Source organism: Barbus barbus (genome assembly GCF_936440315.1).
Source record: "Barbus barbus genome assembly, chromosome: 47".
Taxonomy (NCBI): domain Eukaryota; kingdom Metazoa; phylum Chordata; class Actinopteri; order Cypriniformes; family Cyprinidae; genus Barbus; species Barbus barbus.
Genome location: NC_136725.1, coordinates 21,881,153 through 21,898,177, shown reverse-complemented (window position 1 = coordinate 21,898,177; position 17,025 = coordinate 21,881,153). Strand labels below are relative to the sequence as shown.

The window sequence follows — 17,025 nt, the reverse complement described above, 5'->3', positions numbered from 1 at the left end:
TCAGATGAGTCAGATTGCCGGAGAGATCTGTTTTTCATTAAAGCTAATCAGAGAAATTTGCTCACGTGTTCTCCAGACGCCAAGAGACTTGTGAGTAATTATCTGTGATTGTGGCTGCCGTTGTGCTCGAGTTGTTTGGTCGTTTGTAAAATTGTTTCTCTTATTTTGCGTTGCATCTCAATGGACGCCAGGAATGAAAAGTCAACAAACATGTGCATGTCTGGATATAAAAGCGAGTGTGTTTGACAGCGGTATTGATAAGTGGGAGCGTTTCATTGCTCAGATGTTGTGCTTTCATCATGAAGAAACTTAACTGAGTTAGAAGTTATGTTTCTTTGTGTCAGAGAAATAAAAAAAGATACAAATGAGTCAGTAGAATCAAGTATTTCAGGGTGTGACTATATTCGTTGGTATACTATAAGTGATGTTGATAGTTATTATTGTCGTTTTACATCGTGAAATTATTATTGGACTTGTTTTTACATCAAAAAAGCAATAAAGCCGAGTTCCTCTGCAGTAATTGTACCATGTTTTGTACCCAACAGCTTCCCTCAACTGTGGTAAAAGCAGTGTAACACATGCTGCTTGAATAAATCACATTATGTGTTTCAGAGCGTGTTCCAGCAGCGAGACGGAGAGTGAAGCTGGAGACCTTCTGGACCAGCAGTTTGAAGAACTCAATAATAAACTCAACTCAGTGACCGACCCGACCGGCTTCTTGAGGATGGTTTCCAGAAACAACCTCTTCAACAGGTCAGACACACAACAATCATCATAGAAAGTGGCTAAGAAATCTCTAAAATATCATTAAGATCTTTCTTAAAGTGTTTTTGAGACCTAAAAAGTGTTCTTTTTAGTATAATGAAAGTAAAACGAGGTCAAAATTACAAATAAACACCATAAAATGGGTTAAAATGACTCAACTGCTTTATTCTAAGTCTTCAAGTTATATGGTAGATTTGCTTGAGGAGGAGGCCAAAATGGAAGTGTTTTATTCTCTGAAAATCCACCTTGGCTCGTTCATAAGACTTCATGAGACAAGTGGTAATCAAACGATCCTGTCGGATTGTTTCAGACGTTTTGGAATACAACACAAGCTGTGTTGACTGTTTTTATGGTGCAGTTGTTCGCTTTTTTGTTTCTGAGAGTATTTTTCAAGACTTGAACATAATTTTGTAACAATGAAAGTGAACGAGGTCAAGTGGTTAAATGACTAATTCCCTTTATTCTCTTTATCCTTCGGACATTATATTATAGATTTGTTTGAGGAAAAGTGTTTTATTCACTGAAAATCCACCTTGGCTCATTCACAAGAGTTTATTAGACAAGTGATCAAACGATTTATTGAAAAAATCCGAGTCAAAAGAATGATTCTAGAAGTAGAAGTTGAATCTTTTTAATGAATCATTTGATTCAGGTCACAGAATCAGTTTGAATGATTCATTCACTGATCTGGTTACTGGAAGTAAAGATGATTGGTAAATATGATCAAGTAAAAGTTCGGTCCGATTGCTTCAGAAGAGTTGTAATATAGCTCTTAAAGCGATAGTTCACCCAAAAATGAATTTACACACCCTCAAGTAGTTCCAAACCTGTATGAATTTCTTTGTTCTGCCGAACACAAAGGGAGATATTTTGAAGAAAGTTTGTAACCAGGCTGTTTTGGGGCACCATTGACTTCCATAGGTAGGAAAAAAAATACTATGGAAGTCAATGGTGCCCCAGAACTGCTCTGTTTCCCACATTCTTCAGAATATCTTCCTTTGTGTTCAGCAGAACAAAGACATTCATACAGGTTTGGAACTACTTGAGGGAGAGTAAATGATGACAGAATTTTCATTTTTAGGTGAACTATCCCTTTAAAATAGCAGAGATGTGTAGACTATTTTTATGCCCTTCTTTGTTTCTAAAACTTTTTCAAGACCTAAACATGAAGTCTGCAAAGGTCTCATAAGCTGAGATTCATCATCCTTTTGATAAGCTTTCCAGTCAAGCTCCAAAATTACTAATGAATGTCGTTGAGGACTCGTTCATAATAATAGTCTGCTTTCCTGTAGCTCAAATAGTAGAGCATGGAGCTAGCAACGCCAAGGTCATGGGTTCGATTCCCAGGGAAAGCAAGAGTTGATCAAATGTAAAAACTGTAACTTGAATGCAATGTAAGTCACTTTGGATAAAAGCGTCTGCTAAATGCATAAATGTAGTCTTCTGAAGTCATATGAGAAACAAACCCAAACCCCAGTTTTATTCACTGAAAATACACATATTAATGAGAGTCAATGAGAAAAATATCTTAAATAAGATGTACTTGTGTAGCATCATAACACACCAGAGAATCTGAAACTTTTCTCAGTACATTGGTTAATAATCTTTTCTTGTTCTAGATGTTATTTTTTAATATTTAACCAAAATAATCCATTTGATATTAACCTAAGAAGAGAAAGCAGATAAAAACCCAATCAAACATCAAACATGCTCATATTGGATCTATTTTTCTCAGTCCATTTGCAAAAACAAGTGTGCTTTCCTTGTTATAGATCTGGCTCATTTTAATATTAACCAACATAAGCAATTTGGTATTAATCTAAAGAAAGAGAAACCACTTAAATAGTGAAGAAAAACCCAATCAAACACGAAATCATTAAGCAATTAGTAAACATTTTGCTGGTAATGGATCTAAACTCTGCCGGTGGGACAGAGCAGCTCAGACGGATGATCATTTGGGAGCCGGTACGGAGAGATAGTTCGGCATTCAGTGGAGTCCTTCACATCCTGATTCATTACGAGAGAAAGAGAGATGGTTATTAGCACTGAAAGAGGGGGAGGGAGGAAGAAACGACAGCTAGGACAGGAACAGGAGACGAGGTTGTGCTGTGCGTTGTTAAAGACGAGGTCAGAGCGGCCATCATTAGAGCTCTGCTCCTCATTAAGAGCTCTCAGCACCGCACATCTCTCTATATTCATTAAAACAAAGAGCCATCCCCGAGCGCCGTTCACTCCTCATCTGCTCTAATGAGCACGTGCCACCGCATTAAACTAACAATAAAAGGATTCTGGCATCGTTCGCTCACACTCAAACCTGTTTCAATTTCTTCGCAAACAAGGAGAATTTTTGACGAGTATCCTGCTCTTAAATATAGTGAACGTGAAGCTGCAGAATGACAGGTAAACATCCTTAAAGTGTCTTCCAGGTGCTTAAAAATGCCTTATTCTCTATATTTTGTCTTCTGAAGTCACACGCCATAGATTTGTGTGAGGAAATCCAAATTTAAGAGCTTTATTCACTACAAATCCACAAGGTTTCATGAGACAAGTAGTGATCAAATGATTCATTAAAAAGATCCAACACAAAACAGTGATTCATAAATGAATCAGATATTAATGCATTCTTTTAAAATGGATCTTTTGGCTCGTTCATAAGAATTCATGAGACAAGTAGTGATCAAATGATTCATTAAAAAGATCCAATGCAAAACAATATTTCATTAATGAATTCGGTATTTATGAGATGGATGTTTTCAATGAATCGTTTGATCCAGGTTGCAAAATCAGTGAACAAATATTTATTTATTCCTGATTTTGGTATTTATTCATATTTAGAGTTAGCTTTTATTTTTATATTTTCAGTTTTCATTTCAGTTTTAGTTGATTTTATGTGCTTTTGTCATTTATTTATTTTTAGCCCCCCCCCCCCCATTTTATTTCAGCTTTATTTCAATTAAAGAAAGCGATTCTAATAGTTTTGTTTTGTTTAAAAATAATAAATATTTTTATTGTTATTTTTTTAAGAGAATGTTTTTGTTTTGTTTTTTTAATTTGAAGAAAACAATTTTTAACACCGGTTTCAGTTTTGAACTAACATTTATTTTTATATTTTCTGTTTTTATTTAAATTTTAGTCATTTTGTTATGTGTTTTTGTTATTTTTCTTAGTTTTTTGTTATTGTACTTCAACTTAACCTTGTTTTATTTCAGTTAGTTTATTTCAAGGTTGTTGTTTTTTTATTTTATTTTTATTTTTTATTTCAGCTTTGTTACAGTTAGTGAAAGCATCTTTAATGCACTAGTCTCTATTCTTTTATGGTGTATTTTATCCTTTTTTGTTCCACACAGGATTGGAACGATATAACCTCAGAATTGTAATTTTGAGGTGAATTGTTTCCTTAATCCGCCTTGTTCTCACACAAATGCTCCTCCTCTCTGGCGCTCTGTCGAACCGATCGCTGATGCTCATTAAACACTGACGAAGCTTATTCCAGTTTGATCAGCCAGTTAACCTCCAAACGGAGGCCAGAGTTTGGGAGAAGCCGAGCCTCTTGTGTGTCTCATTGAAGGTGTGTAATGATAGAGCTCCGTGACAGGAAGTGGGAAGGAAGTTGTCTGCGGAGCTCTTCGGTTTCCATAGCGATGGCGATTAGCCCTGGAGTATGTGGAGTCGTTACACCTACACAGATTCTTTAATAACGAGGTGTTTTGATGTCATCTGTTATAAGGTGTGGTGTGGCTTCTGTCTTTATTTCAAGAGATCCACAGTGATGTGTTTCTGCAGGACACAAAACTGATTAAAGCGATAAAGCGCTCGAGGCAGTGCGTTACAGTGATTTCACCACGGTAAAGAGTAAAACACGGCTACATGATAGCTATGGCTATATGATAAATGACACTAAAGATCAATAAATTTCTATACTTTAAAAGATATTAATCACAATTAACAGCTCCTCTGTCAAGAATAATTAATATTGTTATATTGTAAACATAATAATAATAATAAATCACAATAAATACATTTTATTAATTAAATAATACATTATTATTCTAATAATAAAAAATATTATTATTATTATAGTTTGTTGTTGCTGTTAGTATACAGTATGTTGTTGTTTATTATTATTATTATTTGTCATTAGTAGTAAAACACTATTAATTATTATTATTATTTTAATAATAATAACAATTCTTGTCATTAGTATACAATGTAATTGTTTTACAAATATAGAATATTAGTATCCCATATTAACAATATTATTATTATATACAGTATGCCATATAACACTATTAATTCTTCTTGTTGTTTTTGACAGCACTATTATTATTATTTGTACTGCTGTAATTCTATATTATTTGTTGTCAGTATAGAGTATAACTATTAATTATGCTTAATTATTCTTCTTAGTATTTATTAATATGTAATATAACACTATGTATTATTATTATTACTGCTACTGCTGTAATTCTATTTTCCTAATTCTAATTCCTTCTAAGAGGTCCACAGTGACCTCTTTTTGTAACACATTTTGTAACCGTCTTTTTTTTTTTTTTTTTTTTTTTTTTTAATTTAAATAGCTTTTTGAGTGTTTTTATCTCACCAGTCTATCCTTGAGCCATGACCTGCTGTTATAAAACACACAAATTATGTTCAAAAGACATGCTGCTGTTTTTCAGGTGAACAGTGCCCTCTAGTGTTTCAGTAACTAATAGAATCTGAGGTGGTGTGATGTCACTTCATCTTCTCCCATTTGTCACTCACTATGAATGGAAAGAGTCTGCATACTGTATTTCCAGTGTGATGAATGAGCTGGATACAGTATTATCCATTATATGTGCCATCTCTTTCATGATTCATTTTGATCCGACTGCCAAAAGTTAGGATTTTGTGAATGAAATGACTGCACGCTGCTGTTTTAGCCGTACAGTAAGTACTGCGCAGGACACTAGTGTTTCATGAGTGTGTTTGTGGTGTTGTTTCAGGAGCTGTCAGAGTATGACGAGTCTCTTCAGTAACACGGTGTCTCCGGTGAAGGAGGGCTCCTCGTCTCTGCCACGTCGTGCCAGTGCGCTCAGCAAACCCCCGCTGCGAGCCCTTTACGACCTGCTCATCGCCCCGATGGAGGGGGTACGACTGCACCCACACTTCACCAGCGCTCAAGCAACAATTACATGTATTAGTCAGTCAATAAGCTGTCCACTAAGTGATAGTTTATTCATTGGTTTGCAGCATGTATTATATATACGTATAATGTATTACCCAGTGTTTTATTTGATTATTTTTCCCACTACCTCAATGTTGGCTGTTCTTTTATTTTGAAAGCAATTTTATGATGTATATCTAATATTTCTTGGCTTGTTTGGTGTAGTTTTGAGTATGTAATGTGATGTGTGTAGGGTCTGATGCACTCCAGCGGTCCGGTCGGCAGACACAGACAGCTGGTTCTGGTTCTGGAGGGCGAGTTGTATCTCATCCCGTTTGCTCTGCTGAAGGGAAGCTCGTCTAATGAGTATCTGTACGAGCGGTTCAGTCTCATCGCCGTACCGTCCATCGGCAGTCTGGGGAGCACGGCTAAAGTAGGCACAGATCTGACACACATGTAGACCAGTGTCATATTTACTATGATTTATATACTATTAAAGTATTTATTAATATAAATAAAATAAAAATTAAATAAAACTAAAATAAAATAACTTTTATTTCTGTTTTATTCATTTATTTTTTATTTTAGTTTTATTCATTTTGGTATGTCCTTTTTTTCATTTTTACTTTAGGATGTTTTAGTTTTTGTGTTTGTTTCATTTCTATTTAACTTTATTTCAGTTAGTTGCCAAGGCAACATTTCTGTTTTTCTAGTTTTTCATCTATTTTTTTCTAATGTTCTAGTTTTGCAAATATTTTATTTTATTTTATTAGCTTTATTTCAATTAACGAAAATAATTTTTAATAGTTTTAGTTTTAGTTAACATTAACAACAGTGATATATACTACTATACTATTATTATATTTATTTATTTATATAATTTTTTTACTGTTTTGAGTCATTTGGGGGTTTTTTTATTTAAGCATTACAGCGTCGAGCTGTGTTTACTCTAATCATTTTAATGTATTTTCAGATTTTTCAGTTTGCGTTCATAAAGTCCAAAAAACTACAAATAAAACTAGACAAAAATACTAGATTATCAAAAATAGGCGTTTGACATGGTTATAAATCTAAGAATACAATTTGTCATTTTTAATTTACGTGGTTTTGTTATTTTTTTTTATTCGTTTTTGTTTTATTTGTTGTAGATTTAGTGCCTGATGGTCTCTTGGGTTGATTCACAGACTAATAAAGCAATAAGGCACATGAGACTTGAGTGCTACAATGATTTTACCATGATTAAGGAGAGTTGTTTAAACATTTACCCTCTTGACTGTGGTAAATTCGTTGCAGTTTACCACCTCATTTGCCGTAATGATTTTATAAGGACGAAACAGCAACATGCCAAACATTAATTTTACCTTTGACTGTTTTTGTTCACGAACTCACGTGGTGTTTGTCTGGTCAGGTTCACCCTCGGCGAACCGGTCCAGTTCTGTGTAACGGAGGAAGCTCCATGGCCGCAGTGGTGGGGAATCCTCGGCTGCCGCCATCAGTCATGGACCGCTGGCTCTGGGGCCCGATGCCCTCCGCTGAGGAGGAGGCTCACATGGTGGCCGATCTCCTGGGCTGCCAGCCACTGGCTGGTCCCGCCGCGACCAAGGAGCGGGTGATGAGCGCTCTGACACAGGCCGAGTGCGCTCACTTCGCCACGCACATCTCCTGGAAGCTGGCGGCTCTGGTCCTCACACCCAGCCAGGACACTGGCTCCGGGCCGGTGGCGGCGGCTCCCAGTGGAGGAGCAGGAGGTGGAGAGAGCGGAGTCAAATCCAACTACACCATCCCAGAGAGTCTGCGCGTGCCGGACGACGCCAGCGATGCTGAAAGCATCTGTGACAGCCCTCCTCTGCAGGAGTTCCTGCTCACCGCAGCCGACATCCTCGACCTCAGGCTGCCCACAAAACTAGTCGTGCTGGGGTCAGTAGACCAGTGATATTTCAGTATCATTGAGATACTGTTGTATTTTTTAATAATAGTTAACAGATATATATTTTTTTTAGTAATTTTAATTTTAGTTAATGTTTTAGGAATTTGGTTGTGTTGGAGTGTTATGTCTGTGTTATATATATATATATATATATATATATATATATATATATATATATATATATATTAGTGCTGTCAAACGATTAATCACATACAAAATAAGTTTTTGTTTACATAATGTGTGTGTACTGTGTATTTTTATTATGTATATATAAATACACACACATGCTCATATATATTTTTAAAATATTTACATGCATATATTTATATAATTTATATTATATATAAATATAACATATGCCTCTTAAATATATACTTGCATGTGTGTGTATTTATATATAAATAATAAATATACACAGTACACACACATTATGTAAACAAAAACTTTTATTTTGGATGAATAATTGTTTTTATTTTTTAGAAAATCATACATTTTATTTTGTGATTATTATTATTTTTATTTATGTATTAGTATCAGTAGTATAGATTATATATGTATTAGTATCAGTACTAATAATAACTTAGTCTAGATCAAATAGAAAATGTTCTCATAAAATGTCTTCATTTTATATTTATATATAAATCACAAACTTTAATTTGTGATTAATTTTAAATGGTTTATATTTTACTTTTTTATAAATTATTATTAGTAGTAGTGCTAATAATAATGCAATTTATTTTTTTAATTTTCATTCATTACATAATGTGAAGCAATTTTGTTTTATTTTTTTTATTTGATTAGATTTTTTTTGTCTACCAAGTTCTAATGAAACATTTTATTTTATTTTATTCTAAGCAAAATTAGGCATATTGTAATATATTTAATTTCATATAGGCTTATTTTTAATATGTAATAAATGAATAAACTTTCTTTGAATGCATGTAATTCATTAAGTCAATATATACACTCCCCTCCAAAATTTTTGCTGTAGACTGAAAACATTTGGGTTTGACATCAAAAGATGAATATCAGACAAGAGATTTATATGCCGGCTTTTATTTCCAGGTATTTACATCTGGATCTGACACACAACTTAGAAGATATCACCTTTTGTTTGAACCCACCCATTTTTCATGTGAGCAAAAGTATTGGGACAGATAGAATTAACATAGATTAAAGTGAAAAAGACTTAATGTTTAGTTGCAAAACCTTTGCTTTCAATAACTGCATCAAGCCTGTGACCCATTGACATCACCAAACTTTTGCATTCTTCTTTTGTGATGCTTTTCCAGGCTTTCAGTGCAGCCTCTTTCAGTTGTTGTTTGTTTTGGGGGTTACCCCCTTCAGTCTCCTCTAGCAGGTAAAAAGCATGCTCTATAGGGTTTAAGTCTGGAGATTGACTTGGCCAGTCTAAAACCTTCCACTTCTTGCCCCTGATGAACTCCTTTGTTGTTTTGGGTCATTATCTTGCTGCATGATGAAGGATCTCCCAATAAGTTTGGTTGCATCTTTCTTTAAATTGGCAGACAAAATGTTTCTGTAGACTTCTGAGTTAATTTTGCTGCTGCCATCATGTGTTACATCATCAATGAAGATTAAAGAGTGCGTCCCAGAAGAAGCCATGCAAGCCCATGACATTACCTCCACTGTGTTTCACAGATGAGCTTGTATGTTTGGGATCATGAGCAGATCCTTTCTTTCTCCAAACTTTCCGTCACTTTGGTAAAGGTTAATCTTTGTCTCATCAGTCCATAAAACTTTGTCCCAGAATTTTTGAGGCTTATCTCTTGTACTTTTTGGCAAATTCCAGCCTGGCCTTCTTATTCTTCTTCCTAATGAGTGGTTTGCATCTTCTGGTGTAGCCTAGGTACTTGTAATCATGAAGTCTTCTGCGAACAGTAGATTGTGATACCTTCACTCCTGCCCTCTGGAGGTTGTTGCTGATCTCACTTACAGTTGTTTTAGGGTCTTTCCTGACAGCTCTCATAATGTTTCTGTCATCAACTGCAGTTGGTCTACCTGTTCGATGTCTGTTACTTAGTACACCAGTGGCTTCTTTTTTCTTCAGGACATTCCAAATGGTTGAAATGGCTATGGCCAATGTGTGTGCAATGGCTCTGATTGATTTTCCTTCTTCTCTCTGCTTCACAATTGCTTGTTTTTCACCCATAGACAGCTCTCTGGTTTTCATGTTGGTTACACCTCTTAACTATAAATGCAGTTTGAACAGGCAAAACCCAAATCTGAAACTGAGTGTAGACATTCAGTGCTAATTATTGTTTGAATAATCATTGTGATAGGACACACCTGGGCAACGAAATACACCTGTCAGTCACATGTCCCAATACTTTTGCTCACATGAAAAATGGGTGGGTTCAAACAAAAGGTGATATCTTCTAAGTTGTGTGTCAGATCCAGACGTAAATACCTGGAAATAAAAGCCGGCATATAAATATCTTGTCTGATATTCATCTTTTGATGTCAAACCCAAATGTTTTCAGTGTACAGCAAAAATAAAGGAATTGGCCCCACTGTCCCAATACTTTTGGAGGGGAGTGTGTGTGTATATATATATATATATATTATATTGTATATTATTATAACTATTATTTTCATTATTATAATTATTTTGTTAAACTAAATTTTATATGCTTTTAATAATTCTATTTGTATATACAATATGCATATATTAGCTTAAATAACTATATAAAAATGTTATAAAGTATACAATTATATAATTGTATCAATAGCATGTATTTTATTTCTGTGTGTGTGTGTAATGCTACCCAGAAATATTCGTTCATACTGCCCACCCTCATCTACACATCTGCGATTTCATACATAACTTCTGTTTAACAGGCCGTACTACGGCTGCTGCCACATCCACAGTAGTTTTACAGTCTATTGAAGATAATAGCATCTGTATTCCAGTGAATTACTGCTCCATGAGGCTGATAGAGTGTGTTTTCATGATCTGCAGCTCGTACCAGGAGTCGGACAGTAAAGTAACGGCGGACGGTGTGGTGGGTCTGACCAGGGCTTTCCTGGCGGCTGGAGCTCAGTGTGTGCTGGTGTCTCTGTGGCCGGTTCCCATCGCAGCCTCCAAGATGTTCGTCCATGCGTTCTACAGCGCTCTGCTCAATGGCACCAAAGCCAGCGCGGCCCTCGCGGACGCCATGAAGACCGTCCAGAGCAGCAAACAGTTCTCACACCCCTCCAACTGGGCAGGTATGATCGCAGCGCCATTGAAACCTGTACAGTATATAAGCAAATCATACTGTGGTGAAAACTGTATATGAAACAAATACAGTGAAGTCATGTAGCACACTGCACATACTGTCACATGTCACTTTAAAATAATAGTAGGCAGTGTTGAGTATATAGTGGGTAGTTTTAAGGCTTGTTTGCTGTTCTCCTACTGATTTGAAGATGTCTCCACAGGCTTCATGCTGATTGGCAGTGATGTGAAACTGAACAGCCCGTCGTCTCTGATTGGTCAGGCTCTGGCTGAGATCCTGCAGTATCCAGACAAAGCCAGAGATGCCCTGAGGGTTCTGCTACACCTGGTGAGAAACACACACCAGCTTTGCCAGGACCACTGGCCTCATTTACATTGACTAAGTATATATGTTATGCATGTGCATATAGTAGTCTGCTATAGTATATAAAGAATATGTATAAATATAAAATGTAATCATATGTGTGTGTATGCATTATGTATGTGGGTGTGTATTTATTTTAATCTGTTATAGTATATTTTAAATGCTTTAAATAGTTCCATTTTATTTTGTATGCATTGTTCATATAGAATTATGTGCAATAATATATTATACATATGTACTACATATAGCAGTAGATAATACCACTTTAGTAGATATGTATCATATGTATCATGTATGTTTTTAACAACTATTATTTCAGTTATTGTGATTATTTTGATGTGATGTATAGCATTTTATGTTTTTGTTTAAAAATATTAAATGTAATATGTATATATATATATATCAATTATTATTATGTACCATTATAGTACATTTTATATGCAATTATTATTTGCAATAATTGTTTTATGTATTACATGGATATAGTAATATATAAGTATATAGAGAATATGTTATAGTATAAATGTTACAGTATAAAATATATATAATGTCATTTTAATTTTTTATTTATAAAATGCAGAATAATTTATTTGTATCATTATTTTGATCTGACATTTTATATTCAGTAATTTTAGTAATTTTATCATTTTAATATTTGTTTATACTTTTCATTAGTTTTTTTATTATATGTTTTTTTCCCCATAGGTTTCATTTTCATTCGAAACTGTTGAAATAGTAGTAGGAGAATTGTAATAATTGTATTATACAAACAAATCATCTGTGTTTCTGTGGCTCCCCCAGGTGGAGAAATCTCTCCAGCGCATTCAAAACGGCCAGAGGAACTCCATGTACACGTCTCAGCAGAGTGTGGAGAATAAGGTGGGCGGCGTGCCCGGCTGGCAGGCTCTGTTGACCGCGGTGGGATTCAGGCTGGACTCGGCTGGAACGGGCCTCCCTGCGGCGGTCTTCTTCCCCACCACTGACCCCGGAGACCGACTGCAGCAATGCAGCACCACCCTACAGTCACTGCTGGGTACGACACGCTGCCACACTCATTCACTATTAAACAAGAGTATGAGGGAGAAAGATTGGCAGTCCACAGAACGTTTTTGGACAGATGCATGTTGCACATAAAAATGGCAAATATTGTGTTTGCTGTGTGCAATGATCAAACAAGTGAGAGTAGGAAAAGTAAAATATGTAAATTCTCATTTATTGCTCATTGGACATTTTTCAAGTGGCTGGTCATTTTCAAGGATCCCTCCCACCCCAAAATGCTAGTTAATGTTATTGTCTTGGACTAAACTTTGCTCACACAGGGTATGACAACTTCCCAAAATAAAAACCAAACTAAAAAGCATAAATGTTAATAATTTTTGTACTTTTTAGGATTTTCTTTTTTTTTTTTACCGTTTTACGTGTGGTGTTTCTACTCAGAAATGACTGACCTACAAAAAAATATTTCTTGTTATGCTGTGTTTTACCAAATATTTGATTCAATCTTTATATCAACTTGTTTTCTTTCAATTAGCACAGCTTTTGTATTTTGTTTTGTAACTGATTGATCGTAAGCCCTTTTATTCTGAGCTTATGCATCTCGGTTTATGAGTGAACATTGCCAAAATTATCAATAAATAATCATTTTTTTCACTGAAAAACTGACGTGCATAAGCTCAGATCAGTGAGGCCTCAGTTGAGGAATCAGTTTCAAAATCAATACAAAACCTGGGCTAATTGAAAGAAAACAAGTTGACAAAAAGATTGAATACAAGATTTGGTGATAATCAGAGATTTACAAGGCTGAATATATTTGTCCGGGATCAGCAAATGAGGTAAAGGGTTTTCAGCACAGCACACGGGTTTAAAGAGTTATTTGTCCTTCATGTTCGCAGGTTTGCCTCCTCCTGCTCTGCAGGCGTTGTGTAAACTGATCACAGCGTCAGAAACCGGAGAACAGCTGATCAACCGGGTAAGATGTCACAGCATACTGTATATGGAACATTAAGCCAACTATTCTGTGCTCATGCATCTGATCTGTGCGTAACTACACTGCTGTGATGAGTGCCTGCTGTATTATTGAGATGCTCGTGTTTGCTTTTTAACAATCCTCTTTCCTTCTCTTTTCTTAAACTTACCATTAAAGGCTGTTAAAAATGTAGTGGGAATGGTAAGTGCTTAAACATATGCTTTCAACTAACTCTACGCTAACACACTACCATAAATTAACTTGCCAATGATATTTGGCTGTGCTGTTTTATTGTAAAGAATAATGAAATAAGCCTTTTGTATATCTGACATCATTAATATCGTTCTCATTTTTCCACAGCTCCATCAGGTTTTGGTGCAGCTTCAGTCTGGAGAGAAGGAGCAGGATTTCTCTCTCACGCCCATCCAGGTGTCCATCAGCGTGCAGCTCTGGAGACTTCCTGGCTGCCATGAGTTCCTGGCCGCTCTGGGTAAGAGCAGCTTCAGCACATGAGTACTGATCGAGATGCTGTAATCCATGCTGAGGGATCCGTCTTTCTCTTTCTCAGGGTTTGACCTGTGTGAGGTCGGTCAGGAGGAGGTGGTGTTGAAGACGGGCAAACAGGCCAACCGTCGCACCATGCACTTTGCCCTGCAATCACTGCTGGCACTGTTTGGTGAGCATTTCTTCACCCTCACACTGTTAATCACAACAACAAAACGTATTAATTAATTTAAAGGTTTTTATTATTATTATTATTTTGTCATCTGTTTCAACAGTATTAGCTTCAATAGTAGCTAATATTTCAGTGTTCTCAAATAAGCTTTTTTTTTATAGACTTTTTTTATAGTTTATTTATATAGCATATCTTACTCACTGGTAATTTAAACTTATTTACATAAAATAGATTTAAAAAATAATAGCAATGCAGTGCATATGCAATACAATTAATCTGTTATTTTTTTAAATTGTTATTTTCAGGAAAAAATGCAATTTCAGTCAATAAAATTAACTGAAATTAATAAATTTGACATGGCCTTTTTTCAAAAGAGAATGACTATGGATAAAACAGGTTGAAAAAACGGGTTGAAAGATATTCTATATTTCCATCATACGTCATTAAAATACTGATAAGAAATCACAATATTTTTCAAAAAATGCAGTGTGTTGCAATCATTTCACAAAACATATGTTGATTCATTATTTTGAATATAGTCCATTTTCGTTTAGACAACATTAGAGTAATTACAGAAATACATAAAACAAACTTTATAAATGGTACTCCATTTACCACTAATATATAGGTAAAATATATGACTTTTAAAATGCTATTATTTTTAAAAAATAGTTATTTATTATGCTATAAAAATTGAGTACAAAAAATCATTATTGCTCATTTTTCCACCAATAGAATTTCAATATCTATACATCCTAAAAAAAATAAAAAAATAAAAAAAGTGAAATCTTGACTAATTTAAACTAATTTAAACTTTTGACTAAAAAGTTACCAAACTAAATTTTTTTTATATTTTTTTACTACTATATATAACTTATATTTACATTGTACAAATAATAATAAAAAATGTGATTATTAATATTATTATATATTAATCATTAAATTAATTAATATAATATTATAATAATATTATTATTATTTAATGTCATTCATTACTTTCCATAAATAATCACTATTAAAAAAATATTTAAAAAATTATCTATACTCCTTTAAATATATAACATTTTATATATAACATCTGACTTTGTAATAATTGTACTATAATGTTTTCCTCAGACTCTACTGAGCTGCCGAAGCGTTTAAGTCTGGACAGTTCATCGTCTCTGGAGTCTCTGGCTTCAGCACAGTCTGTGTCCCACCAGCTGCCTATGGGCTACCCCAATCCTCCCTTCTCCCCTCCATGCCCTGACAGCCTGGCCTCCGACGCCATCTCCGTCTACAGCCTGAGCTCCATCGCCTCTTCCATGAGCTTCCTATCCCGTCCCGAAGGCACATCCGACTTCATCAGCCAGCGCTCGCGGCAGCAGGAACTAGAGCGCCATCGGGGCGGAGCCGGGCTGTTTGCATCCCACCGGCACACAGCGGTGCCCCGCAGCCGCTCGTCCCCGCATGGAGCCGTAGGAGGGCACGATGATGAAGAGTATGAAGGATACAGTATAATCAGCAGCGAGCCGTTGGGTAGCCAATGCGACACGCTCCCTCGTCCCGCAAACCACAGGAACCATCGGGGCGCTGCACGCGGCGGGACCGGCAGGGGTTACGCAGTGTCCGTGTCCTCCAGGGGAAGCGTCAGCACCCCAACGTCTCCGGTCAAAGCCACCCTGGTTCCCAGCCCCAACTCGCCCTTCCAGAAGGTCGGGAAGGTGAGCAGCTCTGACACAGGCGAGTCCGATCAATCCAGCACAGAGACAGACAGCACTGTGAAGTCCCAAGAGGAGCGTACACCTGGAGCCGCTCTGGACCCACAGGAACTGGCTCAGAAGATCCTGGAAGAAACGCAAAGCCACATGCGGGCCGTCGAGACTTTGCAGAGAAGCACTGGGAGCATCCCGCCGGGTGACGGGATGGGCGGCGGAGGCCCTCCGACCCCAACCGGAGGTTCTGCTTTCCGTTCCTCAGAGACCAGCGCGTTCAGTCGCCCTAGTAGCCGGGCGAGCATCAAGGCGCAGTCTTCTCCGCTCCCGATGCGCCCCAAACCGCCCTCCCGTACGTCGTCCCTACAGAAGGTCAGCTCGGGATACAACAGCCCCGCTACGTCCGAGACATCCCTAAAGGAAGGCAGCCAACCATCTCCGACTTCAGACAGTATTAAACTCAAGTATCCCAGCTCGCCCTACAGCGGCCACATCTCCCGCTCGCCCAGCAACATCTCTCCCAGCTCGGGCCACCAGTCTCCGGCCGGCAGCGCACCCTCTCCGGCATTGTCCTACTCCTCGACGGGCTCGACGCGCTCCAGTCCGGCAGACGCCCCGGATATCGACCGACTCAAATTGGCCGCTATTGATGAAAAAGTCCAAGCGATCCACAATCTCAAGACCTTCTGGGCCAGTGCCACCCAACAGCAGCACTCGGGACCAATGCGGGCGCTCCGCGGCGGGAAACTGAGCACCGCCAAACGAGATGTCCTGGGCCTTCTGAACCTCTCGCCCCGACACGCCGTGATGGGACAGGATACGCCGGGCCAGAATGTGGCGCTCGAGCACAGAAATCCGCCCAACGGCCATCGGAAGATAGATCCCAAGAGAGTCGCGCCTTCTCCGACGGCGTCCACTGGCAGCAGTCCGGGTTCGCATCCCATCCGACTGCCTTCGGGGAACGGATACAAGTTCCTGTCGCCGGGACGGTTCTTCCCTTCGTCTAAATGTTGAGATTCTGTCCCTCAGTGACTGGCTTCTCTTGATAAAGGAGTACTTTGAGTATTTATGACTCTTGAAAACAGTGAAAAGGACAGTCTGGGTGAGGAAGTGCACATTCCCAGAAGCCTCAAACTGCCTACTGTTTTTTTTCCCGTGCAGAGAGCATATAATCCTTATGCTTCCACCTACACTGTAAAGGACCGTTTATATATGCAGACTGATCTTAGACTTGCGCAAGGCATGTCAGACG

At 37.3% G+C, this 17,025-nt stretch overlaps 1 protein-coding gene across 1 annotated transcript in view; it reads left to right on the top strand.

Moving 5' to 3' along the window:
• Nucleotides 1-17,025, top strand: part of LOC306865726 (tetratricopeptide repeat protein 28-like) — a 283,922-nt gene extending 266,897 nt beyond the window's left edge. The window contains exons 13-23 of the mRNA XM_079410488.1: nt 613-753; nt 5,748-5,892; nt 6,162-6,341; nt 7,317-7,825; nt 10,816-11,063; nt 11,277-11,401; nt 12,239-12,470; nt 13,330-13,406; nt 13,764-13,893; nt 13,972-14,079; nt 15,196-17,025. Of these exons, the coding sequence (XP_079266614.1) occupies nt 613-753; nt 5,748-5,892; nt 6,162-6,341; nt 7,317-7,825; nt 10,816-11,063; nt 11,277-11,401; nt 12,239-12,470; nt 13,330-13,406; nt 13,764-13,893; nt 13,972-14,079; nt 15,196-16,787 (3,487 nt within the window). The 3' untranslated portion in view covers nt 16,788-17,025. The remainder of the gene's footprint in view (nt 1-612; nt 754-5,747; nt 5,893-6,161; nt 6,342-7,316; nt 7,826-10,815; nt 11,064-11,276; nt 11,402-12,238; nt 12,471-13,329; nt 13,407-13,763; nt 13,894-13,971; nt 14,080-15,195) is intronic.